The sequence below is a fragment of the Erinaceus europaeus genome, chromosome 14 (genome assembly GCF_950295315.1).
Source record: "Erinaceus europaeus chromosome 14, mEriEur2.1, whole genome shotgun sequence".
Lineage (NCBI taxonomy): Eukaryota > Metazoa > Chordata > Mammalia > Eulipotyphla > Erinaceidae > Erinaceus > Erinaceus europaeus.
Window position 1 is genome coordinate 62,606,636 of NC_080175.1, and position 27,707 is coordinate 62,634,342.

General features: G+C 34.8%; 1 protein-coding gene across 1 annotated transcript in view; it reads left to right on the forward strand.

The window, feature by feature from the left end:
- Positions 1 to 1,561: 1,561 nt before the first annotated feature.
- Positions 1,562 to 27,707, forward strand: part of NCAM2 (neural cell adhesion molecule 2) — a 219,167-nt gene continuing 193,021 nt past the window's right edge. The window contains exons 1-5 of the mRNA XM_007521286.3: positions 1,562 to 1,574; positions 4,054 to 4,128; positions 7,027 to 7,233; positions 8,840 to 8,983; positions 15,250 to 15,387. Coding sequence (XP_007521348.2) covers positions 1,562 to 1,574; positions 4,054 to 4,128; positions 7,027 to 7,233; positions 8,840 to 8,983; positions 15,250 to 15,387 — 577 coding nt within the window. The remainder of the gene's footprint in view (positions 1,575 to 4,053; positions 4,129 to 7,026; positions 7,234 to 8,839; positions 8,984 to 15,249; positions 15,388 to 27,707) is intronic.

Below are 27,707 nucleotides of genomic sequence, written 5' to 3' on the forward strand. Positions count from 1 at the left end.
ATATATTTTATTGTTTTTGTTGCTATAGTAAAAGGAGTTGATTTCTGGGTTTCAACTTCTAACTTAGTGTTTGCATAGAGGAATGCCACTGACTTTTGAATGTTAATTTTGTAGCCTGACACCTTACTGTATTGCCTGATGATTTCCAAAAGATAATTGCTGGATTCCTTAGGTTTTTCTGTGTATATTATCATGCCATCTGCAAATAGGGAGAGTTTGACTTCTTCTCTTCCATTCTGTTTGCCTTTAATTCCTTGCTCCTGCCTGATTGTTATGGCAAGAACTTCCAACTAATCTTACAATCTTGTAAACTACTATTAATCACAAATGAAATAATGAAAAAAAGGTGTTGTTTAATTGCAGTTGTTTATAACTGCATAAACAATGAGGAGGAGTAATTGAAAACACATGTGAAAAGGTATATTTTCTTTCAATTAAAACTGCGTAATAAGTACACAGAGAAAACTAATGTACTTTTTACATTTTTGAGTGGGCAGGAGAAAGTAAGCAATTTGTAGCAGCCTTAGAAATACTTCCATGTGAAGAGCTCAAAGTAGAAAAAAAAAACAAAAAACAAGCCTCCAATGTGTCATTATCTCAGCTTAAAATAAGCATCTTTAATTAATGTAATTTATGTGTGTTTAGATTAAGAAAACTGTTGGGAATTAAAGAGGATGCACACAGATTATATTTTGTAGGTGATTCAACTAAAACTTCATAGGTAGTAAAAATTCAGTGGCAAAAAGTGAACAGTGTTTTGATGGAAGAGTAAAAAGTTTCCACAAAGTAAGTTTAATGTTCCAGTTAAGGGTTGGAAATTGAAGGATTAGATTTTTTGAAAGCACAGTCTGACCAGTTAAAGAGAAACAGAAATTGATTCTATGAAATAGAGTGGTGTCTTAAAAGAGAAAGTAAAAGTAGGTGTAAAATGAAATAAGAAACAGGTTCTCTTATTTTTAAACATTGTAACCTCTAAAACTATATATAGTTTCCCAAATTTATAAATCACTGACCACATACTCAGAATTATGGACCCCCTGGATACCTCCCACTCTTTAGGATTGTTTTATAGAGGAATTTTCAGTTTTCTTGACTTTGGCAATTTAATGCTGTGGACTTTCATTACACTTTAACTCAATTCATTCCTTGGGTTACCTTTCATCAAATTGGAAAAATCTCTGAATTTTTACTTGAATTGGTATCGCTAATAATGTTTATACTCATGCTTTGTTCTATTTTTCTTCTTAGTTTCTCAATTTTTGTGCTTTTCTTATCCTACTTCTCTCTTAAATATTTGATTTAAATAAACAATTCTGGAACCCCTCCAATGCACCTAGCACTCTGAATATCTAGGAATATGAATGAAAAGTTGGCATGAGATTGATAGCAGAGGAAATAACTATGTAACTAACCTCAACTTTCCCAGAAGTCTACTGCCCGAGAGGGAATATATCACGTGATTATGGCATGTATTTCAGTTACTTTAAAGTTTAAATAGCCACAGAGATAGCTCACCAGTTCAGATGTCTGCTTTGCCATAAACACTGTTCACATTTGCATTATGGCAACACATGGTAGGTGTTGTGACAGTTGGAGAATCTTCAGCGCTACGGTGTCTTCCTCTACCCAAGTGCCATCTTTCTCTGTGAGTGAAGAAAGTACCCCTAAACCTTGAAATTGCACAAATGGAGGGCCCTGTTCCCACCAGAAAAAAGGGGGAAAAAATCAAACAGTATTATTTACCTATCTTTTTTTATATATCTTTCTTCCTTTCTTGTGGGTTTCAGTCTACATTTCATTTATTAATAGATCATTGTCATGGTAAATTCCATTTTTTAGTATTTATCTATTTAGTCACCAAGGTGATCTGTGGTGCTCAGTACCTAAACGACTACACCACTCCTGGCAGCCATGCTTAATTCTTTCCTTTAGATAGAGTTAGAGAAGTGGAGAGAGTAGAGGAAATTAGAGAGAAGAACAACTATAACGCTGATCCACCATTTATGAAGTTTCCCCACAGCAGATGCTCCCATGTAATGACCCAGGGCTCAAATCTGGGTCCTGATACATGGTAACATGTGTACTGTATTCAGTGATCACCTGTCACTCCCCTGCCCCGATTTCAAATTTTGGTATTTACCTGGTATCTTCCTCCTCTTGGTTGCTTCACTTTGCTCTGGCTCAGTGAATTCACCATGCATTTTTTTAATGTCAGAAAGAGAGTTTCGGTTAAAAAAAGAGCCGAGTTAAAAAAAAAAAAATTCATGAACAACATATTCTGAAGATAAAGTACTTTGGCAGGATATATATATATATATATGTATATATATATTTGCTATGAACCCTGTATGTGACACTGTTTTTTTAGTTTAATTTCTCACCTTGGGATTGACGAAAGAATCCAAGTTTAAACTTAAAATCCCAAACTTAACATTTGGTAGAACCATGGATAATCTATTTAAGGAGAAATATTTTTTTTGCTATACAGGAGAAGGAAATTTTGTCTTCACCTTTTTGTCAGTGCGCTAGCTTTTTCTATATACTGAGCTTACACAAAGGAGTGTTTTTTCCTCTAATTGAATGGCATCTAATGTTCTATAACACCTTATCCAAATGCACTGCCATTCTGTTTTTGTTCAATTTGTATTTCAGTTAATACGGTTCAAAATTTTTAACAATGCTTCTCTGTGTATCCCTTTAGTTTTTGCTGCTTTATTAAAGGAAGTTTAACTGTATATTACTGGAAACAAGGGGTGGTTGGAAAGGCTTTAGGAAGTGGTTACACTAAGCAGAAAAACATATTAGAAATATAAATTGATTTATTAAAGTTTCATTTTAATTTCATCCTGAAATTTTCATATATATGTGTGTGTGGATATATATGTATATATATATTAAATATCTCTTCTGTCTTTTGTCTTTGTCTTAGTTCCTTCACCTAACTAGCTTATAAAAGATGAATGACATTCACATTTCCTTTTGTTCTTCATGACTTTACATGTCCTTATGCAAATTCTGTATGCATTCTTTTATAGAAATATTTTAGTATGTAATCTAACTGCATTTCATTTATATTTTGATTATTATAATAGCAATGTAGGGTTTCTGTTTTCAAACAAGTTTTCAAATTTAAGGGCAGCTTCCTTATGTATATTCTAATCTGGTAATTAATACCGGTCTGAGTATGAATAGACTCATTTATTTTTTAAGTATATTTATTTATTGAATAGAGACAGCCAGATATCAAAAGGGAAGGAAGTGATAAGGAGGGAAAGAAACAGAGAGACACTTACAACACTGCTTCACCAATCAAAAAGTTTTCACCATACAGGTGGGGGAGGGGGTTGGGGGCTTGAACTCACCCTGGGTCCTTGCACATTATTTTTTATTTTTTTATAATTTATTTTTTTAATTTATAATAAAGAAACATTGGCAAAACTATAGGATAAGAGGGATACAACTCCACACAATTCCAACCACCAGATCTCTGTATCCCATCCCCTGCCCTGATAGCTTTCCTATTCTTTAACCCTCTTGGAGTATGGACCCAAGGTCATTGTGGGATGCAGAAGGTAGAAGGTCTGGTTTCTGTAATTGCTTTCCTCTGAACATGGGCAGGGAATGTTGCCATGTCGACATGTTGACAGGTCGATCCATACTCCCAGCCAACTTCTCTCTTTCCTTAGTAGGGTGGGGCTCTGAGGAATCGGAACTCCAGGACACACTGGTGGGGTCCTCTGTCCAGGGAAGTCAGGTCGGCATCATGTACTTGCACATTATAACATGTGCTCAACCAAGTGCTCCATCACCAGTCCACTGAAAAGACTCATTTTCAAGATAAATTTCATTATTGCTTGAATAATTTCTGTTTTGGTTGGATTACAAAATAAATAATAATATAGCTGATAAAAAGCTGTTTATATTTTATGAAAACTTTATAGGTAACAAAAGTTTAAGGGAGCATAGTTGGCATTTCATTTACTTGCTTAGATTTTAATCTCAGAATTCATATTTAAAATTGTAATTAATTATAATTCACATATTTCTTTTCAGCTCTTCTTCAAGTGACAATTTCACTTAGCAAAGTAGAGCTTAGTGTGGGTGAATCTAAATTCTTCACATGCACAGGTATGTATTTTTACAACTATTTCCAGATAATTTGTTTTATGCTTTGCTATTATAGTAGCAAACTCAAGTCTCTAAAAATAATATATTACTGGGCTGGGGAGATTGCATAGTTTTTATGCAAAAAGACTTTCATACTTCCATCAAATGTCCCAGGTTAAACTCCCAGCATTAGTCAATAAATCAGAATTAAACAGTGTTCTGGTTATAAATAAATAAACAAACAAATAAGTAAATAAATAATATAACAAGACATGAGAGGTTGTGCCTATGTGTCAAAAAGTGTAGTTTCAACTATGAACCTTTCGATAAGAAAATAATGATAAAATTAAAAAATAGTGTATTTCATTTGTGTTTACAACAATTGGTTAAGATTTAATAACATAATTTAAATGTAAATCCATAAAACTTATTTCTATTATTTTTATTAGTTTTTAACTTTTTCAAGAAATTGAAGCCACTTATTCCCAATAGAACTTACCAATGTGTGCCCATTTAGTAATTCAGACTAAAATTCATCTTATTTAAATGTCAATATTAATATGGATTTAAGTGGTATAACTGAATTGTATTTGCAAGTATGGAAGTTTTTAGTTAAACTTGACTGAACATTTTACTACTAAGAAAATCAAATCTATGAAAAGTAGTCTCTAAAAGTAGACAGTTATTTAATCATGAGATCTCATAAAACTTTCTGACAACTAAAATATACTACGATATGCATGATATTATATGGGCTTCATTTCAGTTTAATAATGCACAAGTAGAATTCTTAGAGAAGAAATTTAAATAGTTAAGCATTAAATTCTAATTCAACAAATTGTGCAACTCAGAAATGAGCTAATTCTTCCATTTAAATTCATTTGTATGCATGTAAGCATTCATAACTAAAGTTTTAAAGATCTTTATTTAGATACCAACAGTGTTTTTTAGAACATTTAAAAATATTTCTGCTAAAGATTATACTTAATTAACTCTGAACAGGATTAAAAGGTACATAATCTTACTCATTATTTTATATGCACAAGCACATGCATAAAACTCAACTGTATCACAGTTGCTAAATGATAAAATAGTTTAATAATTACCTTGAAGATAAAATTAAATTCCATTTCTTTGGATTTTTATGAAATACTGATAAATATCATATTTTATTCTATATATATTACATACTTTTTAAATTTTTATTCATTTATTATTGGATAGAGACAAAGAGAAATTGAGAAGGGAAGGGGAGACAGTGAGGAAAGGAGTCAGAGAGCTTTCCCCCTGCAGGTGGAGAGCAGGGGCTTGAACCCAGTTCCTTGCTCACTGTAATGTGTGCCACTACCTGACCCCCTGTATTACATACTTTAAAACCAGGACAGAATTTACAAGTATAAATTCAAATCACTTGTTGAGCTGTACTACTGTCATAGAAATGACCACTTTCTCTTTCTGGTTTACTATCTAAGAAAAAGGAAGAGGAAGAAGGAGAAGAAGAAATGAATTTTTATGTTAAATAGAGTAGTAAAATAAGAATCTATAAAGATGTGGGAGACTTAATGGAAATCAAAATATTTTCTTGTATATTGTCTGTACTTCAGAAATGATTATTTTGATATAACTTAGAAATTCTCTGAAACTATAAACCATGCACATTTAAAATAGTGAAGTAAATATGACTTAAAAAATCTAAAAGGTAATATAGAATGTAACCATACTATTAAAGAATTTATTGTGTTACATATATCAAGTAAAATTTATATTGTATTCTCAAGACAATAAAAAATTAAAGCTATGTATTAATTTGCCTAATACTGTGTTTTATCAATAAAATAATTTCTATAAATGCAAAAATATTAAGAATAGAATTTATTAACTAAATCAATACAAATAAAAATTAGAACTGCCCAAGGAAATCTAGAACAAACTATGTGATAATGAAATTATATAACATATTGTTAAGAATAAAAGCATTGAAATACATGTATTTTAGTTTGCTCAAATTTAAAGTTATACACTTTTTTTTTTTTTAGGACAGACAAATATTTTATGGAGAGGGTAATTTAAAATGATGCATTCTTCAAATGGGTTACCTTGTAACCATTATGGTTTTATAGTACTGTTTAGTTAAAGATAACAAAACTGAGATACATTTAAACTTTAAAAACAAACTATTCTTCCTCTATGGAATTAGATATGTTCCAGCAAAAGGTGAAGAAAGTGCAGCTAAATTTTAAGTGGATCTCAAAGACACCCTGCAGATGTTACTTAACTTGTTGATTTTTTTTTTCTTTAAACTTTTAAGTTAACATTGTATGTTATTTCCTTAGATTACCTCTCAAGTAACTAGGTGGAATGCATCCTTTTGTTGACTAAAAGCAAATACAGGAAATCGTAGCTTTTAGAAAGAAGATCATAAGCTAGATTCCAACTGGAAAACTTAAATAAATAAATGTTTACCCTGTAATGATTTGGTTGTAATTGCTTAGCAGTCTAAGTACCATTTCTTTTGATTCCAGCAAATAGATATGGGCAGGGAAAATGTTTTTCTTTTCAGGTATATGTTTCTCAAGTAGAATTCATTTCTGACTTAGTATCAAAGACAGTTTAGTACTTAAGTGTCAATCCACAGATCACTATGGTCAAATTTCAATATAGATTAAAGACCACTATAATAGTTTCATATAAATCTTTTAAATTTTACTTACTTAATAAGACTGAATCCTCTGAGTTATACAAATGAAGACAAACATGTGAACTAACATTTGCATTTGCTTTCAATTTTTTAAAATATTTTGAGCTTCATAGTCTTTTATTTACATTTTTCTAAGTTGTTATATATAATATTAAATATCAGTGCCAAAACAAGAATTTGAAATGTATTTTCAAACATATGTTTTTCATGAATCTTTGCAGCTATCGGTGAACCTGAAAGTATAGATTGGTATAACCCTCAAGGAGAGAAGATAATTTCAACACAGAGAGTATCAGTGCAGAAGGAAGGTGTTAGGTCACGGTTAACCATCTATAATGCAAATATAGAAGATGCAGGGATATATCGTTGTCAAGCAACAGATGCCAAAGGACAGACACAAGAAGCTACAGTTGTTTTGGAAATTTACCGTAAGTAAATTATATATTTGTGATTTTATTGCCTGAAATTTTAGTTCTTGTAAAAATATCAAAACTGGGTTGTGCACGTGGCAAAACAGGCACTTTACCTGTTGCTATACCTTTCCACCACATAAAGCATGATTTTCTTGCCATCACTGTTCTTTTACTGCTACAAGTGAGCTTTTTGTCAGACTAAAAGAGAGGGGGGAGTGAAGGAAAATTACCACAATACCCAAGCTTCCTCCACTTGGTGGGGACCAGACTTAAATTTGGCTATGTGTATGTAAGCAGGGACATTATCCAGGTGAGCTATTTTGCTGACTCATATAATATATATGTTATTTGCCTCCGGGATTATCGCTGGGGCTCAGTGCTGGCATTGTGAATCCACTGCTCCTGGTGGCTTTTTTTTTTTCTATTTTATATTTATTTGATAGGGCAGCGAGAACTTGAGAGAGCAGGGAGAGATAGAGAGGGAGAAAGAAAGACAGATACCTACAGACCTGCTTTGATGCTGGCTTGTGAAATGCCCACCCCTGAAAATGGGGGTGAGGGGCTGCAGTTTCTTGCTCTTCTTACTTTTGTGCATTTAACAGGGTGCACCACCACCTGCCACCTCCTGCCACCCCACCCCCCCCCCCACCGCCCAAAATAGTAACTTCTTAAAGAAGGATACAAAATGGGAGTCCAGCGGTAGCACAGCAGGTTAAGCGTGCTTGGCACTAAGTGCAAGGACCAGAGTAAGGATCCAGGTTCCAGCACCTGGCTCCCCACCTGAAGGGCAGTCACTTCACAGGCAGTGAAGCAGATATGTAGGTGTCTTTCTGTCCCCCTCTCTGTCTTCCCCTCCTGTCTCCATTTCTCTCTGTCCTATCCAACAATGACGACATCAATAACAACAACAATAATAACTCCAACAATAAAACAAGGACAGCAAAAGGGAAAATAAATAAATAAATAAATAAATATTGAAAAATAAGGATACGAAGAGAAAATGAGGGTTGAAATGACAAATGATATGATTATTTGTATGTGAGTGTTGAAAAAACTGAAAAATGTTTAAGGTGCAAATGCTCTAGAACAAATACAAATCTGGAATCTTCAATGATTTAAAGTTCAGAGAATATAAAGAAATAACAAATTATAATCACAGTGGTAAGACTCATATATTCATATGGAACCTCTTGTGACATTGTAAGGATTAGATTTTATTTTATCTTATTTATTAAATTTTTATTGCTAAAAATGAAACACTAACAAAAACCATAGAATAAGAGGGGTACAACTTCACACAATTCCCACCACCAGAACTCTGTTATCCCATCACCTCTCCTGATAGCTTTCCTATTCTTTAACCCTCTGGGAGTATGGATTTAGGGTCATTATGGGGTTCAGAAGATGGAAGCTCTTGCTTCTGTGGATTTTATTTTTAAGGAGGTGAGAAGTTATTATTGACAGAAACTAAAGAATCTGGTTTAAAGTTTGAAAGGTTCTAGATTTATCTGATTTTTTTGTTAGATTATCAGTATATGAAAATTCTGCACTATGTTATTGGCAGAAACCAGTAATAATTAACTTTAATAATTAACTTTTGTATTTTGCTTCCTTGCTACAGAAAAACTCACTTTCAAAGAAGTGGTATCTCCTCAAGAATTCAAACAAGGCGAGGATGCAGAAGTGGTTTGCCGAGTTAGCAGTTCACCTGCACCGGTTGTCAGCTGGTTGTATCACAATGAGGAAGTGTCTGCTATATCTGACAGTTAGTATTTTGGTAACTCCCTAAATTATATGCTCTAATAATTTCACTGCATTTTTTAAAAACCATTTTTCCCCTAACTGGCTTGGATAAATGTGGAAATTAAAACTTTGACCCTACATTTCAAACAGCTATTTTGAGAATCTTAAAATTGTAAACTTAGATATGGTAAATTCTGAACCCCAAAGCAAATTCGGTTCCTCTGCTGTTTTAAAACATTTTACCAAAACATGACTAAGGCCAGTCATCATATATTGTAAGTGGCTGTGTTGGACAAGGTAGTTTTGAGCAGCTATGATACAGATGGTGGCCTACACATTTCTAGTAGTATGTATCTAGAGAAGTAATGAAAAATTTCCCTGATATTTGCTCTTGATAAAAAAGTATATGTACATGTACATGTACATATACATATGCATATACATACAGCATAGGAGTTGAGAGAGATAGCATAGTGGTAATTCAAAAGGGCAGGCTCAGGTTCAATCCCCACACTACCATAAGACAGAAGTTAGCAGTGATCTGGTTTTTCACTGTATCTTGCTCTTTGTACATTACTCTCTCATTAAAATAAAATGAATAATATGCATATATATACATATATATATATATGTCAGCATAGGAACGTTAGGGTAAATAAAGCAGTCAAAACTGATATATTGGAATTCTCCACACTGTAATTCAGATATGATCTTACACCTCACTATATGTAAACTTAAAAAAGTGTCTGTATGAATCTTATTTATTATTCTGATGTGGTTCTTTCAAAGACACCTACATGTTCTAAATATTATGGTAATATGCATATGAAAAATAGAAAAGGATATTCATTTAAATTATCTTCATGATTTTGATTCAGATCGAGGTAAAATTCCAGAATAATATGACATTTGATATTGAAAGCAGAATTTACTTACATTATCCTACTTTCCCATTGTGCATTGGGAACGTTTACAATTTCAAATATATGTGAATGCACCTGCATTGCAGAGAAGTACAAAATAATTGAATCCTTTTAAATACTTTCCGTCTTGCATGATTCCATTTTGTATTTTAAAATATGAAGCTTCTACAGAATAAAAGAAAGCAAAGTATTTTTAAACATGCACAGAGAACATATCAATAGTCACTTTTTTAATTTAAGAGACTCTGAGCTTGCCAAAGCAATGGTTGTCACTGACTAGGAATCTTGTTTTCTATTATAAGTTAATGACAAATAATTCTTACTTTCTTTTTGTTTTATCCTAAGTGCTTTTGATTTATATTAGCAAACCACAAGAGGAAATTCTATAATACACTTCATCTTTTCCTTTTTCTATAATGAAGAAAAGACAGTTCTTTTATAAACCATTGTGTGACAATGTCTAAACATTTTAAGATTGCCTAATCTTGGGATTTGAGTGTACATCTGGATATTTGTAAACCTTAATTACAAGAAATTTTGAAAGGAATTACTTTTTTTTAAAAGGGGGCATAGAACAAAAGCCTTGAAGCTAAGATTGATAGTTAAATGTGTTGATGATGGAAGATTGATGTTTCTATGCTACAGCTGATACATTATTTCCCTTTATTTCTGGATAGGATGATGTGAAAATGCAATTTCATTGTGGTTTCACTCTTTCTTCATGAAACTTTCAACAATGTGTCTAGCTTCTCTTTGCTTATTTGAATTTCCTCTCTATAGCTAATATATTATTATACCCATGTTAGACAATGGAATTGTTTTATATAAGCCTCTAGTCATATATTGAATATTAAGTGACTAACATATTTGACTACATATACTGTTTTCATAAATTATATTTATTTTCTTATTGATTTAAATATTGAGGATTAGTTTTACCAAATTATAGGCATTACGTTGATAATTAGAAAATCCAAGGAGTTGTGCTTAAGTCTAGAGTTGAGTATGAATCTTAGCACTAACCTACACGATAGGAAAAAAAAAATTGTTTCTTTAAAGAAAGGTGTACACTTTTGCTCTTATTTTACACTAGTATATGAAAGATAGAGTTGAATTGTGTGAAAGAGTCTCACCGCACCAGGCTGACTTTATTCAGATGGAGAAATAGAAAGACAGAGAGAGAGGGGGAAAGACACTACAGCACTGGAGCTGCCACTGGTACCATAGGGATCAGGCTTGAACTGGGGATTTCCACAAGTTCCACTTGGGACTTTTCTAACATTTTAATATTGTATTACCTTACCACATTGTTCAATGTTTTAAATAATGTATACTTATAGAAAGTAATCTTCTTCACCAAAATAGGCTTCGATTAGATCCTTTCTTTATGTAAATGGAGTGGCCAGGGAGACAGTTCAGCAGATAGAGCTCATGCATGAACACAAGTTCAAGACTCATCACTGCCATGACAGAGAGGTGCTCTGGTCTTACTCTAATTAGATAATATTATATAAAATTTTTATTTATAAAAATAAAAATAAGCAACGAAGAAGTATAATGAAATAAGATTAAGTTTATAGCTATGATTGGAATTTAATTGAGGATTTAGAATGATACAAATTGTTCAGGTACCTTTCTGAAGCCTTTATATGCTAGGAAAGTTAAATTCAGAGGCCCAGGTGAAACAAGCACATATAGAAATGATCTACTAGCAATGTCATTTGTAGATGCTGTGTAGTAGAAAATTGACATTATAATTTCCACAAAATATTTGAAGCAGAGGATTTTGGTGCTGCTTATGGAAATGAGACCTATATGCTAAGGTATCCATATTTGGGTGACATTTTAAACAAAAATTGAATATCTTGATTTTCAGTATTATCTTGATGGGGCATATGTCATTGTAGAAGTCTATTCAACCACAATAAGTGTGAAAGGTACCTCTTAAACTTCTTAAATGCTTTAATCATTGCCTAATAAAGTACTCTTTTTGCATCAAAGTGTATGATTAAAGCAACCTCATTCAACAAACTAAGAAACATTCATTCAGTAGCTATTGAACACCCAATATATGCTGTCTAGTGTACTAGATAATGGAAATGCATAGGTAAAAATATACATATATTTCTATATCCACTACCTTAGAATAAACAAGTAATATTGTACCCAAATGAAATGCATATACTAGTGAACATAAAATATTTTAAAGTCTATTATGAAGAGATTACATTGGCAAAGGATTATAAAAAAAAGAGCATCTAAACTTGTTTGTGTCCAAGTTGTCAGGAGAGAGAGAGAGAGAGAGAGAGAGAGAGAGAGAGAGAGAGAGAGAAGTGGCCTTCACTTTGAAAAACGATTAGCTAGGCAGAGCTCTGAGTACTTCTGAGGACAGGATATGATTGACAGCCAGTGACTAGGATGTAAAAGACAGCATGTATGTCTCATTCCAAAATTGCAATAAATTTATTGGAAATAGAATCCATGGATAAGTATTAAGAGAATAGCTAGATTAGTGGAGAAATATGATGCGGATTTGTTAGTAAAGAATCTTAAAAATGGGGTCAGGCAGTGGCACACCTGGTTAAGCACACACATTACAGTGCACTAGGACTTGGGTTCCAGTCCCTGGTTCCCACCTACAGGGAGAAACTTTGTGAGTGGTGAAGCAGGGCTGCAGGTGTCTCTTTGTCTCTCTCCCTCTCTATTTCCCCCTCCCCTCTCAATTTCCCTCTGTCTCTGTCCAATAATAAATAAATAATGTATGAAAAAATGAATATTAGCATAGGAGCTAAAAGAGAAGTTTGAATTAAGTCAACATAATCATAACCTCTCTATCAGTGTTTGAAATATCTCCAAAGGGGCTATTAGTAAAGACCCTTTATCAAGGGAGTACTATGACCTATTTATTATGTGTTTTAGAAGGGAATCAGTTCCTCAGTGAAGAGAATATATTAGATGAAATTAAAGGAAACGTTTAACAGACCAAGAATTGTCTTGAAAGTTATCAAAAAAATAATAATAAAATTGGGCAGGGGTAGATAGCATAATAGTTATGCAAAGAGACTCTCATGCATGAGCCTCTGAAGTCCCAGGTTCAATCCTCACACCATCATAAGCCAGAGCTGGTCAGTGCTCTGGGAAAAAAAGTTAAATAATAATAATAAAATTGTCAAGAAATAATAAGTGAGTGACAAGGTAGCACTGGGGATATAGCACAGTGTGAGCTCAAAAGACTTGCATGCCTGAGGCTCCAGAGGTCAGTTGTTCAATACCAGGTACTGCCATATGCCAGAGGTGAGAAGTGTCCCAGACTCCTTCTTTCTCATGAAAACAAGCTAATTAGTATTTAAAAATAATGATGTATTTGCTTAATAGATGTTGACAGTGCTGGGGATTAGACCAAAAGCCTCACACATTCAAGTCCTATGATCAACCCACTTAGCCATCTCCCTAGTCATGAATATATCTTTCTTATACACTGATGCATATCATTTAGCACCTAATAAGTAAATGTTCAGTGACAAGTATGAGTGCATTCAATAATTAAATTTCATAGAATATATTTATAATGTATCTGAAAATAGTATGAGGTATAAGAACATACTTTACTTGATAAGAAAGGAGAAGTCACAGCATAGAAATAAAACTTTGAGATTAAAAATTAAGGCTGGATTTGCACAAAGTATCATCAGGATGAAACACTGCTTAAACTAGCCATATTATTTTAATCTGTCAGATAATGCATTCTCTGTAACAGTTTATTGCTTTTTTATATTAGTGACTTCATGATGATTGACAAGATTATGGGATAAGAGAAGTACAGTTCCCACCACCAGATTTCTGGGTATCTTATCTCCTCCCTTGCAAGTTCCTTACTCCTTATCCTTCTATAGGCCAAAGATCTTTATGGGGTACAGGAGATGGAAGGTTTGGCTTCTGTAATTGCTTGTGCACTGGACATGGGCATTGGCAGGCTGATCCATACTACCAGCCTGTTTCTGTCTTTCCCTAGTGGGGCAGGGCTCTGAAGAGGTGGGGTTCCAGGGTACATTGGTAAGGTCATCTGTCCAGTGAAGTCAGGTTGGCGTCACAGTAGCATCTGCAACTTAGTGGCTGAAAAAGCATGGCGTCACAGTAGCATCTGCAGCTTAGTGGCTGAAAAAGCATTAAGATCTAAAGCAGAACAAATTGTTTAATAATCAGGAATCTAAAGGTAGGACTATAGCAGATGAGATTTGGGGTCTCCATTTTGGAAAAAGCTAGTCAGTCTATTTTAGGTCTATTTCAAGGGGCTCATGACTTTACTAACTTTGATCTGAGCCCAGCAGGTAACATGCAGGTGGGCTAAAGGTATTGTCTGGGCAGATGTATCAGAGTTGGAAATAGAACTAGAAAGCTGGATCAGGAAAGAGAGTAGCGCTCAAATATGGGAAAAGTATATAAATACAATTAACTATAAACTTCATTGATCTTATCTGGGGCCCATGTCTATTCATATTTATCACAGAAGCCTGTGTAACCTCTGCAAACTTGTAGGTCTGAGCTCATATTTCATCGTCATAGCAAGAAACATTCTAGGCTGCATTCATTTCAGGACCAGTGCATGTGCATAAGCACACATAAAATTGAATCTTGAAATATAAGTAATGAAGTCTAATCTCTTGATTCCTAAAATGCATTATCTTGTATTCAGAAAAAATAAAACTCCTCAAACAAATTTGAGCATACATAAAATTGAATCTTGAAATATAAGTAATGAAGTCTAATCTCTTGATTCCTAAAATGCATTATCTTGTATTCAGAAAAAATAAAACTCCTCAAACAAATTTGAGCTATAACCATTTTTATTTCTTTTATGTGACATGTATATCACTGTATTATTTCTCTGTATCCTCAGGGTATACAAAATGGTGTGTTTAATTATTATGTGAGGAAAGCTATTCAACCAATTTGCCATCATTTTCCATACCCAAGTTGCTGTATATTTCCAGTCAAAACATCTTCATGCCTGCAATATCTAATCTTTCCATATTCCTTTTTGTATAATTTTTTCATTCAGAGTACCAAGGGGAAAAATAGTAGCCAGGCAAGTTTATGTGGGGATAAAGTCTTGAATATATATATATATATATATATATATATATTACATATATATATATATATATATATATATATGTAACAAGGCAGTGTGGAGTGGAAAAACTGAAGTCATGAAATTACATTTTACTTTCAAATTTGAATTTGCTTGTTGATGGAAAGTTTGATAGTGTCAGACAAGTGCCATATTTCAACTCTTAGCAATTTAGCATACCTGACCCTACCTTCAATTACTAGTATCATGCCCTCCCCTTTGCTTACTTTCCAGACCGGTTTGCTATGTTAGCCAACAATAATCTGCAGATTCTCAACATCAATAAAAGTGACGAAGGCACATACAGATGTGAAGGAAGAGTGGAGGCTAGGGGAGAAATCGACTTCCGTGATATCATTGTTATTGTTAACGGTAAGTCAAGAACAATTGGTACATATGTGTGTTTCATTTTAGAAAAAAATATTTACTAAAAGGGCAACCACATAAACTAATAACTCGAGACATCTTTAATAACAGTCTTTATAAAGGAAAGAAATTTCATTCTCCTAAGGTGCTTGCTTTGCATAATAACTTCATAGGTAGAATCTCAAATTTATTTTGCACTGTGAATCTCTTTAGCCAAGTCACCAGAGAAGTAGTAGCTATTTGCTGGCTGTCTAGTTGCTGAAAGAATGTCACGTAAAGTACAGTTACTGCTAAATTTCATGAGTGTTTTTTTCTGCTTAAGCGAATCTATTTAACAGAGTTGTGTGTTTCCTCAAATTGAATAATGAATCGTTAAAACTTATCCTTTCAAGTATAAATGGACATTAATAACTAAGTTTGTGGCATCACAGTGCTACTACTTCCTTCAAACTAGGCTTCTTCTAATATATTTTTTGCCTATGTTAACCGGATATTCATAAGACAGGGAAATGTATTAATATTATCCTGCTTGTCTCCACTTTGGTTATCTAAATTGCTATGGACATTCTCATTGTAGTTTTTAAGGTCATTCAAATATTACATTTTCTCTATGATTATGACTTTCTGATGAGTGTTCCTTTTTCTATTTTTTCCTTGAATCACTATACATTTTCTTCTAGTTCTAATCTTACAAGTCCACTTTCCTTTCTACCCTTAAAACTATGAATGTTTCTACTTGCCTTTCTGACAAAATCAAAACCATATTTCACTGAAAATGGAGGCAACTGTGATTACCTACTTCTTTCCTAATCATTCAGTCATGAGTAAACCCTTTCTTCAGTTGTATGGGTATACTAGTCATAATACCAAACATATACAATTTTACTTTTTTATCCTAATTTAAAATAACAACTCAGTAATGAAATAACTATCATCACAGAATTTTATAAGCAATGTATTTTTTTTTAACAATTTAAAGTATTGGCTGTGATTCTACTGAGTTGGAGAAGGAACAGAGAAAAATGAATCCTTTTGTTTTATAGCCTACTTTTTGCCACTCTAAATGGCCTCTTTAGTTTGGAGAACACTAGTAATATCAGATAGATAGATCTAAAATAGTTATTTGGACTTTCGGTTCCTGTGGCAAGGTAATTTAACCACAAAGCTTGTTCTAAAAGATAAAGAGACTATTAAATCACTTCTTTTTTCTTCTCTCTCTCTTTCACAAAGTCTGTAATTATTTGGGACTTGTGGAACATAAAACAAAAAAGACCAGGTAGTAATTCATGGTAACTACGTAGGCTGAAAAAAAAATTGCACATGCTTATGAGGGAAGACAGTGAATTTGGTGTTCAGAAGAGATCTAGCATTTTAGAGCTTTTAGTAGATTTCAGTCTTTTATTTCTTCCTAGTGTCTCCGACAGTGGGGATTTTAATCTTCTACACAAGAGGATGAATTCAGTGATTGAAGTATCATTTTAAATAAGAATGTATCTATATCTATATCTATAAACATTTCTTGTCTCTTTAACATGTATAACAAAGTTAAGTTGCTGCAACGGTTTGACTTGTTAGCTAATGACTTCACTGTCAATTGTGCTTGGTTTCCAAAATAATTTTAAGGTGGCATATGTAGGTGTGTTTACTTATGCTCACTATTATCATGTGGTAATTTAGGTTATAATATTAGATAATATATGTAACTTTTCAAAGTACTAAATTTAAGTCCGAGTTCAACATGTAGTGTGTGTGTGCCTTATGCCATTTCTGTGGCCCTAGTTGATTCCACGCACCACATGGCAGTACCATGGCACCAGGGAAAGCTCTAGTGCTGTGTGTTGTCTTGATTTCTATCAGTTGAATGAGGAAAAAAATGCTATACTTATAGGAAGCAGTATATATTTAGTATTACTATATGATATACATGTAAAACTATGCACATATTTTACACTGAAACATCAATTCAAGCCTGCAATTGAAAAGGAAATGTCATCTGACAGGCATAACATGTTAATGTATTCTACTAATGTAGTTTCACCTTAAATTAATTTATAAAATGTGCTTGTCTGTTCCCAAACTACATTTTTTTCTTCTTTCTAACTTTTATTAGATAGGACAGGATAAATTGAGAGTGGAGGGGAGAGAGAAGAAGAGAAAAATAGATACCTACAGACCTGCTTCACTGCTCTTGAAGTGGGCCCTTTTTCTTTTTCTTTTTTTATTTAAGAAATGATTAATTAACAAAACCATAGGGTAGGAGGGGTACATCTGCACACAATTCCCACCACCCAATCTCCATATCCCACCCCCTCCCCTGATAGCTTTCCCATTCTCCATCCATCTGGGAGTATGGAGCCAGTGTCATTTTGGGTTGCAGAAGGTAGAAGGTCTGGCTTCTGTAATTGTTTCCCCGCTGAATATGGGCATTGACTGGTCGGTCCATACTCCCAGTCTGCCTCTCTCTTTCCCTAGTAGGGTATGTCTCTGGGGAAGCTGAGCTCCAGGACACATTGGTGGGGTCTTCAATCCAGGGAAGCCTGGCCAGCATCCTGATGGCATCTGGAACCTGGTGACTGAAAAGAGAGTTAACATACGAAGCCAAACAAATTGTTGAGCAATCATGGATCCCAAGCTTGGAATAGTGGAGAGGAAGTGTTAGGGAGGTACTCACTGCCAACTCTAGTGTACTTCTGCTTTCAGGTATATATTTTGCAGTAGTTTATGGATACGTGTGAACATAAGCTTTCTCTCACAGAAACTGGTGTATATCTAGGTTTTGGGACTTTGTTAAAAAGTGAACCACCTGAAATGAAATTAGAGTATACTATGAAAGGAAAGGTCTCACCCGAGTAATGAAGCTGAAGGGTTGTCATTCCACACGTGAAGTCTCTGGACACAGTCTGAAGTGAAGCATGTTGAGGTGGCAATCATTGCATTGGGTAGGTTGTGATTGGCGGATGCAATATTATTTGATATGGATTGGGAGAGGCATATGGGAAAGTGGGCCCTATCCAAGGGTTCCGGGACTGGGGAAAATAGGGGCTCTATAGTGGAGATGTGAAGTTCCTGCTGTCTTAAGGTTCAAAAAGACAATCGATAGTTAATGTTATCATCACAATATTTGGTAATTGGGTTAACTTTGAAAAGTCCTTTTGTTATGGTTTGCTGTACAGTACCCAGTATCTTGTATATAGCTGTGCTATTGGATGCTTCTGATCTACTTGGTCTAGGCTTTTGAGAGAGTCCGCATATCAAATACACAGCCTATATATTAAAAAGATTCAGTTTGTGATTTGAAAAACTTTGAGACATACAATTGATTTTCCCCCTCTCATATTAATTAACTAGTGATTTATATGTCTACATTTTGCTAGGAGTGTACATAAACACCATTCCCACCACCAAAAGACTGTGACCCATCCCTCCCACCCACTCCCACCCCCCACTAGCCCAGGAAGCTGCATGTCTACCATTCACCACAGGGTTTTTACTTTGGTGCCCTACTTACAATTTGGTCAGGTCCTGCTTTTAGTTTCGCTTTCAGATCTTCTTAGTCACTTCTGTTGATGAGTGGGATCATCCCATACTCATCTTTATCTTTCTGACTTAGCTCACTTAACATAATTCCTTCTAGCTCTGTCCAAGATGGGTTAGAGAAGGGGGGTTCATTGTTCTTGATAGCTGCATAGTATTCCATTGTGTATATATACCACAGCTTTCGCAGCCACTCATCTGGTGTTGGGCACCCGGGTTGCTTCCAGGTTTTAGCTATTATGAATTGTGCTGCTATGAACATAGGAGTACACACCTCTTTTTGGTTGGGTGTTATGGAGTCCTTGGGGTATAACCCCAGGAGAGGAATTACTGGATCATATGGAAGGTCCATGTCTAGCCTTCTGAGAGTTTTCCAGACTGCTCTCCACAGAGGCTGTACCAATTTACAACCCACCAGCAATGCAAAAGGCTTCCTCTGTCCCCACAACCTCTCCAGCATTTGTTCCTGCTATCCTTTTTGATGTATGCCATTCTTACAGGAGTGAGGTGGTATCTTAGTGTTGTCTTAATTTGCATTTCTCTGACAATCAGTGACCTAGAGCAGTTTTTCATATGTTTGTTAGCCTTTTGGATCTCCTCTGTAGTGAATGTTTTGTTCATATCCTCTGCCCATTTTTGGATGGGGTCATTTGCTTTTTTGGTGCTAAGTTTGCTGAGCTCTTTATATATTTTGGTGATTGGTTTCTTGTCTGATGTATGGCATGTGAAGATCTTCTCCCATTCTGTGAGGGGTCTCTTTGTTTCTGTGATAGTTTCTTTGGATGTACAGAAGCTTTTCAGTTTGATGTAGTACTATTGGTTTGATTCTGCTTTAATCTTCCTTGCAATTGGGTTTCATTCATTAAAGAAGTCCTTGAGGTGTAGGTGGGAAACTGTTTTACCAATGTTTTCCTCTAAGTATTTGATTGTTTCTGGTCTGTCATCTCGGTCTTTGATCCATTTGGAGTTGATTTTTGTTTCTGGTGAGATAAAGTGGTTCAATTTCATTCTTCTGCATGTTACAACCCAGTTTTCCCAGCACCATTTATTGAAGAGAGCCTCCTTTTTCCATTTAATACTTTGGGCCCCCTTATCAAAGATTAGATGTCCATAGGTGTGGGGATTTATTTCTGGGCTTTCAATTCTGTTCCACTGGTCTGTGTGCCTATATATGTTCCAGTACCATGCTGTTTTGATGATGATTGCTTTATATTATAGTTTAAGGTCTGGGAGTGTGATGCCTCCATTTCTGTTTCTTTTCCTCAAGATGGTTTTGGCAATTCTAGGTGCTTTCAGTTCCAGATAAATGATTGTAGTGTTTGTTCTATTCTCTTAAAGAAGCTTGGTGGAACTTTGATGGGTATTGCATTAAATTTGTATATGGCTCTGGGGAGAATATTCATTTTGATGATATTTATTCTTCCAATCCATGAGCATGGGATATCTTTCCACTTCTTGGTATCAGTTTCTATTTCCTTGAGTAGCGATTTATAATTTTCAGCATACAAGTCTTTCACTTCTTTGGTCCACTTTATTCCTAGGTATTTGATTGATTTTGCTGAAACAGTAAATGGGAGTGATTTCTGGATGTCTTCTTCTTCTTCAGATTTAGTGTTTGCATAAAGAAATGACACTGATTTTTGTACATTGATTTTGTAGCCTGATACCTTGCTATATTGCCTAATAACTTCAAGTAATTTTCTGCTGGATTCTTTAGGTTTTTCTATGTATACTATCATATCATCTGCAAATAGTGAGAGCTTGACTTCTTCCCTTCCAATCTGTATTCCTTTGATTTCTTTCTCTTGCCTGATTGCTATGGCAAGAACTTCCAATACTATGTTGAAGAGTAACGGTGACAGTGGACAACCCTATCTAGTACCTGATCTGAGGGGGAATGATTTCAGCTTCTGTCCATTGAGTATGATGTTGGCTGTAGGTTTGCTATATATAGACTCCACTATCTTGAGGAATTTCCCATCTATTCCCATTTTTTGTAGAGTTTTGAGCATGAATGGGTGTTGGATTTTGTCAAAGGCTTTCTCTGCATCTATTGAAATATCATGTGGTTTTTGGCTTTGCTTTTATTCATGTGGTGAATGACATTGATTGACTTATGGATGTTGAACCAGCCTTGCATTCCTGGGATGAATCCCACTTGATCATGATGAACAGTCTTTTTGATATGTTGCTGTATCCGGTTGGCCAAGATCTTGTTTAATATTTTGGCATCTATGTTCATCAGAGATATTGGTGTGTAGTTTTCCTTTTTTGTTCTGTCCCTATCAGCTTTTGGTATCAGGGTGATGTTGGCTTCATAGAAGGTGGAAGGGAGTATTCCTGTTTCTTCAATCTTATGGAAAAGCTTAAGAAGTATGGGTACTAACTGTTTCCTGAAAGCTTTGTAGAATTAGTTTGTGAAGCCATCTGGTCCAGGACTTTTGTTGTTGGAGAGATTCTTAATAACGGTTTCAATTTCTTTGTCTGTGATTTGTGCATTTAGATTTTGTAGTTCTTCTTGGTTCAGTTTTGGAAGGGCATATGCTTCTAGGAATTGTCCCATTTCTTCCTGATTCTCTAGCTTGGTGGCGAATAGTTCTTTATAGAAGTTTTTCAGGACTCTCTGGATTTCTGTGGTGTCAGTTGTGATATCTCCTCCATCATTTACAATTCTATTAATTTGAGTCTTCTCTCTTTTTTGTTTGGTTAGTTTTGCTAGGGGTTTGTCAATTTTGTTTAATCTTTCAAAGAACCAACATTTGGCTTCATTGATCTTTTGTATAGTTCTTTTGTTTTCTATGTTGTTTATTTCTGCTCGAACTTTAGTGATTTTTGTCCTTCTGGTAGCTTTAGGGTTCCTTTGCTCCTCTTCCTCTAAGTCCTTGAGGTGTTCAGTAAGGTCGTTCATTTGAGCTTCTTCTTGGTGTTTAATATGTGATTGTATGGCTATAAGTTTCCCTCTCAGTACTGCTTTACCTGTGTCCCAAATATTTTGATAGGTTGTGACTTAATTTTCATTTGTTTCCTGGGACATTTGAATTCCTGCTTGAGTGAGTCTCTGACCCAGTGGTTCTTAAGGAATATGTTGTTTAGTTTCCAAATTCTGTGACTTTTAATAATTTTCTGTTTGTTGTTAAATGTGAGTTTTACTCCGCTTGGTCTGAGAAGATACTTGGGATGATTTCAGTGCTCTTGAATTTATTGATGCTGTCTTTGTGGCTTAACATGTGGTCTATCCTTGAGTATGTGTTATGTGGATTAGAAAAGAAGGTGTATTCCAGTTTTTTGAGGTGAAGGTCTCTGAAAATGTCAATAGGTCTTGTCTGTCTATCTCTTCATTCAATTCTCTTGTATCTTTATTGGTTCTCTGCTTTGTTGATCTGTCTAAGTTTGAGAGTGGGGTATTGAAGTCTCCCACTATTATTGTATTACTATTGATGTATTTTTGAAATTCTTTCAGTAGGTGCTTAATGTATTTAGATGGTCCCTCATTGGGTTCATAGATGTTAATAATTGTTAAGTCTTCTTGGCTGATTGATCCTCTAATTATTATGTAATGTCCTTGCCTATCTTTTATTATTTTATTTAATTTAAAAATCTATCGTGTCTGAGATGAGAATGGCTGTTCCTGCCCTTTTTTGTGGTCCATTAGCCTGTATGATAGTTTTCCATCCTTTCACTTTAAGTCTGTGTTTATCTTGTTGTGACAGATGGGATTCTTGCAAGCAGCATATGGTTGGGTTATGTTTTCTGATACATCCCCCCACCCTGTGCCTTTTGATGGGTGAGTTTAAGCCATTTATGTTTATTGATATTATGGATATAATGTGTTGTAGTGCCATTGTTCTAAAAAACAGTTTGCTCTGATATATTGCAAGTATTATAGTGATGTTCTTGTTTGTAAGAGGTCTTTTAGAACCTCTTTCAGGGTTGGCTTCGTGTTGGTTGCCTCCTTCAACTGTTGTTTGTCTAAGAAGGTTTTGATCCCTCCATCTAGTTTGAATGAAAGTCTAGTAGGATATATTATCCTTGGTTGAAACCCTTTTTCAATCTGGGCTCGATAGATATCTTGCCATTCCCTTCTGACTTTTTAGAGTTTGAGTGGAGAAGTCTGCAGATAATCTTATGGGTATTCCCTTGTATGTGACTTTTTGTTTCTCTCTTGCAGCCTTTAGGATCCTTTCTTTATCCTTACTTCTTCTCATTATGACTATGATGTGTCTTGGTGTCTTCATGTCTGGGGTGATTCTGTTTGGTACGCTCTGGGCCTCTTGAATCTTGATGTCCTTTCTGTTATTCAGGTCTGGGAAGTTTTCTTCTATTATTTCCTCTAGAATGTTTGTTTCCCTTTCCTCTCTTTCTTCCTCTGGCAGGCCAATTATGCCAATGCTGCTTCTTTTGAGATCATTCTATATGTCTCTGTTGTTGTTTTCAGTGTCTCTCAACCTCTTTTTAAGCTCTTTCACCTCTTTCTTTGTTTTCTCTAACTCATCCTCTCTGACTAATTCTGTTTTCTGCTTCTGTTAGTCTGCTTTCCCTTGCCTCAGCTTCTTTCTTCATTACAGCTATTTCAGCTATCAGTTCTCTAATTGCCTCAAGATAATCAGTATTTTCCTTGGTGGTCTCAACTGTTGTTTCCCTAATATTGCCATTCCTTTCCTCCAGTGTTGTTTTCATTTCTGTGATTAATAAGTTTATTATTGCTTGCATCCTTTTCTTATCTATGGTTACTTCTGGCTGATTTGTAGTTTTTTCTGGGCTCTTGTCTTCATTCATTGGAGTAGCAGTTTTATTTGTTTTTGATCTACCCATTTTTTTGATTTATGTGTTTTTTTTATATATGCTCTGTTGTTCCTCATTTGTTGTGTCTTGAGTACAAGTAACACTGTACTAAATACCTTTATGACAATTGCACTCACCAACCTCAGGAATTATAGTAGCAACTGAAGCAAGTATTGAAGCAGTTTAATCATTACCAGTTAGCCAAACAATTTCTCCAGTCCGTGAAAAAATAGTAATCAAATCCCAGTGAATAAGAAAGAGAAAAGAAAGAAGGGATAGCAAGAATAGATAGTTATGCAAATCTACTATCTACTGTATATTCTAGGGGTAACAAGAGGGGAAAGGGAACTAGAGCAGAGATACACACATAGAGAGTCCACTCTGAGTCAGATTTCTTCCCCAAAATAATTCACAAATTCAGAAAGGCATAGAAGAAGGAAGCAGTGTATGACAAGATAAAAAAGGAAAAGAAAAAGAAAAAGAAAGAAGGGACAAGAGAGAGAAAAGGGAAAAGATAAGAAAAAGAGCTGTAATTAAAGAGCAGTGAAAGGAAAGGTTTTTTATTACTTTATTTTTAATTTAATTTAATTTATTTTTTTTGATAGCTAGGAGGGGGTGGGAGGGGAGAGTCTGTAGAGGAGGTAGGATTAAGGAGACAAGTTCCTCCCACAATAGCTAAGATGCCCACTACCCTAGCACTGAAATATATGCTAAGAGTTAATTCTGATCAACCTAAAGGGGTGGGAAGATATATGCCTTTAAATAATATTAATAGTAAAATAGAGCAGGGTAAAATAAAATAAAAACACTGTCCCAAATTACCTCATACCTTTTGATCAGAGGCAGCTGATTGTTAAGAATGAGAAAAAAAAAAACCTCAGGACTAGACAAGGATAGATGAAACAGACAGTTATGCAAATCTACTATCCACTGTATATTCTAGGGGTGGCTAAAGGAAGAAGGGAAGTTGAGCAGAGACACTCTCAGTGAGAGTCTACACTGAGTCAGAATTCTTCCCCAAAATAATTCCCAAATGTGTATCAGTGAATTAAAAAACCACACTGTTTTGTGGTGTGCGGGCTGGGCGCTGTGGCTTTGGAAGCTGTAGGATTAAGGAAGAAAGGATGACAAGAATGAGAAAAAGAAAAAAAAAGAAAGAGAGAGAGAAAAAAATAAAAAGATAAGAAAAAGAACAGTCATAAAAGAGCAGTGAAAGGAAAGGTTTTTTTTTTTAATTTATTTATTTTTAATTATTTAATTAGCTATGCGGGGTGAGGTGGGGGCTTGGCTACTTAGAAAGAAAAAAGGCCAGAGGTTTCAGAAGGGTATAGATTTAGAATGAATGATACTCCCTGGTGGGACAGGAATTTGGTAAAGAAAGAACTGGTTATGGGGGAGGGGGGCAAAGGGGAGGAGGTATGCTTAAAAATTAAAAGGAAAAAAAAAATTTTCCCCTTTTTTTCTACTCTAATTCTTAACCCAAATTAAGTTATAGTCACCTCCTTGGTGTCACCGCTAGGACCCCTTATTGGCTGGCCTACTAAAGGCAGAAAATCCTACTGTTTCCAGGAGATGTGGTCAGAGCTCAAGCCACTAGCAGCTTCTCAGTCCGCCATCTTCCGGGAACCCCCCCCAACTAGATTTTTTTGTGAGTTCTTGCATATGAATTTATTTCTTTGAAAGGAATTTTTATTAGGTTATTGGTGTGTTAACAAAATTTTAATATTTTGCCCCTCATATTGGGCATTCAATCTAAAACATTTCGTCCTGTATGTATACACTTATTTCAGAGTGCATATAGTGGTCAACATTTAGATGTTTTATTTTGTGCCACTCAAATCAATCAACACAGGTAATATCCTTCTTTTTTTCACAGCAATGTCCTTTACAAAGCAAATCAACCTTCTTTAACATCTCACTTTCCTGTAACAAAATCCAGTGCAGATATTAATCTGACCTCTGCCTGAACACAGTTTTATCTCCAGTTGTACTAATTAGTCGCATTCACGCTCCCTGTATGTTCAGAAAACTTTTATATCTTAAAACTCCTGGAACCACTTTTCTTTAAAATAACAGTGTTTATAAAATCAACCATTGATTTATTCCCCTTCAGGACGATGCACTTGGACCCATGAAGGGTAGGCATTGACTAATGCCTCCAGATGTCTGTGCTTTTCACTCACATATTGCCTTTACTTTGGCCAGAAAATGATTTTTTTTTCAGTCTTATTGACTCTAGCCTGCTTAGTGGCTTCTTTTAAATCTTGAACTTTAAAAGTTTTATTTATTCTGCTCTTATAGAGCTTTTTCAATATAGTTTATTGAAAATAATATTAAGAACTACTTTTATACACATTATATTTCCATAATTTGCAAAATTTAACTAACTCTAGACCATTCTTCATGAGTTAGACTGCAAGTCTTTTCTCTCTTATTTATTGAGAAAATATTAATTTATAGAACTGCTGCTGGTCCCCAAAACTGTTTCAACTCATTCCTACCTCTCTGCCTTTTAGTTCTCTGTTATGCTGAAATGGATCACAGTTTACCACTACTACTTCTATATTTTCTCTTGCTTTGTTTCTTAAGTCTCATCTATGAATCAGATTACTCTTTCTGGTTAACTTCACTCAGCATGATTCCCTCCAGTTCCACCCCCCTCGTAGTAGTAGAGAATGTGTCATCATTTTTTTATAGCTGGCCAAAACATCATTGTGTATATATCACAACTTCCTTAACAACTCTTAAGTCCTTGGACTTTTTTTTTCCCCAAATCTTGATAATTATAGATAATATTATGATGAACATGGTTGCACAACTGTCTCTTCAAATAAACCTTTTTTGTGTGCCTATTCTTTGGATAAATACTTAGGTAAGAAATTGCAAAGTCATATTGTAAACTACTTAATTTTGAGCAATTACCACACTATTTTCCACAGGACAGGTCCTCTTTTTTAATTATTGTATTTTTTATTTTTATATACTTTTAAAATTTTTGTTCATGAAAAGATAACACTGACAAAAACCACTGGATAAGAGTGCAACTCCACACAATTCCGGCCATCAGAACTATGTATCCCATCCCATCCCCTGATAGCTTTCCTATTCTTTGTCCCTCTGGGAGTATGGACCCAGGGTCATTATGGGATGCAGACGGTTGAAGGTCTGGCTTCTGTAATTGCTTCTCAGTTGAACATGGATATTGGCAAGTCCTTCTATACTCCCAGCCTGTCTCGCTCTTTCCCTAGTGGGCTAGAGCTCTGTGGCACCAGGGCTCCAGGACATGTTGGTGGTCTGCCCAGGGAAGTTCGTTTGGCATCATGGTATCATCTGGTGACTGAGAAGAGTTAACATTTCAAGCCAAACAAATTGTTTACTAATCATATTTTTAACTCTTTATTGAGAAATTAATGATTTAAAGGTGATAGTAAAATATAGTAGTTTGTACATGTATAACGTTTACCAGTTTTCCACATAACAGTTCAAGCCTCTGTCTTAATTGCTAGTAAGTCTCATCCTTACTGATTTGGACTTCATCTTGGGTCCATCATCACATTCCCCCCTGCATCAAAATATGCTGAGGCCCTATCCTAATATACTAAATAACTGTTTCTCCACACCCATTTTTTTTTAAAATCAGATTCTGTTTCTGAAAGAAACTATACACTTTCTTTCCTTGTTTGTTCTTTGTAGTCCTCTTATAATTTCCCTTATCTTGATAAATATTGGTTTTTTTCCCCTTACAATCAATGAAAAGACATCTTTTTAAGTTATTCTCTAATGCCAGAACTACCAACTAGAAAGATCTTTTAATTTTCCTCAATTCTCTTCCTAGAAATTTTACTTTATTTCTCATTCTGTGTGTATAATTTTCAGAAATATTTACTCTCCTCTGATAACTGTATAAAAAATCTGGCATTTCCAGTGGGAGGATTAACCATCCATATAATAATGATGATATGACTTGCTCTAGTCAGTGCCATGTAACCAAACATAATAGATTCTATGCC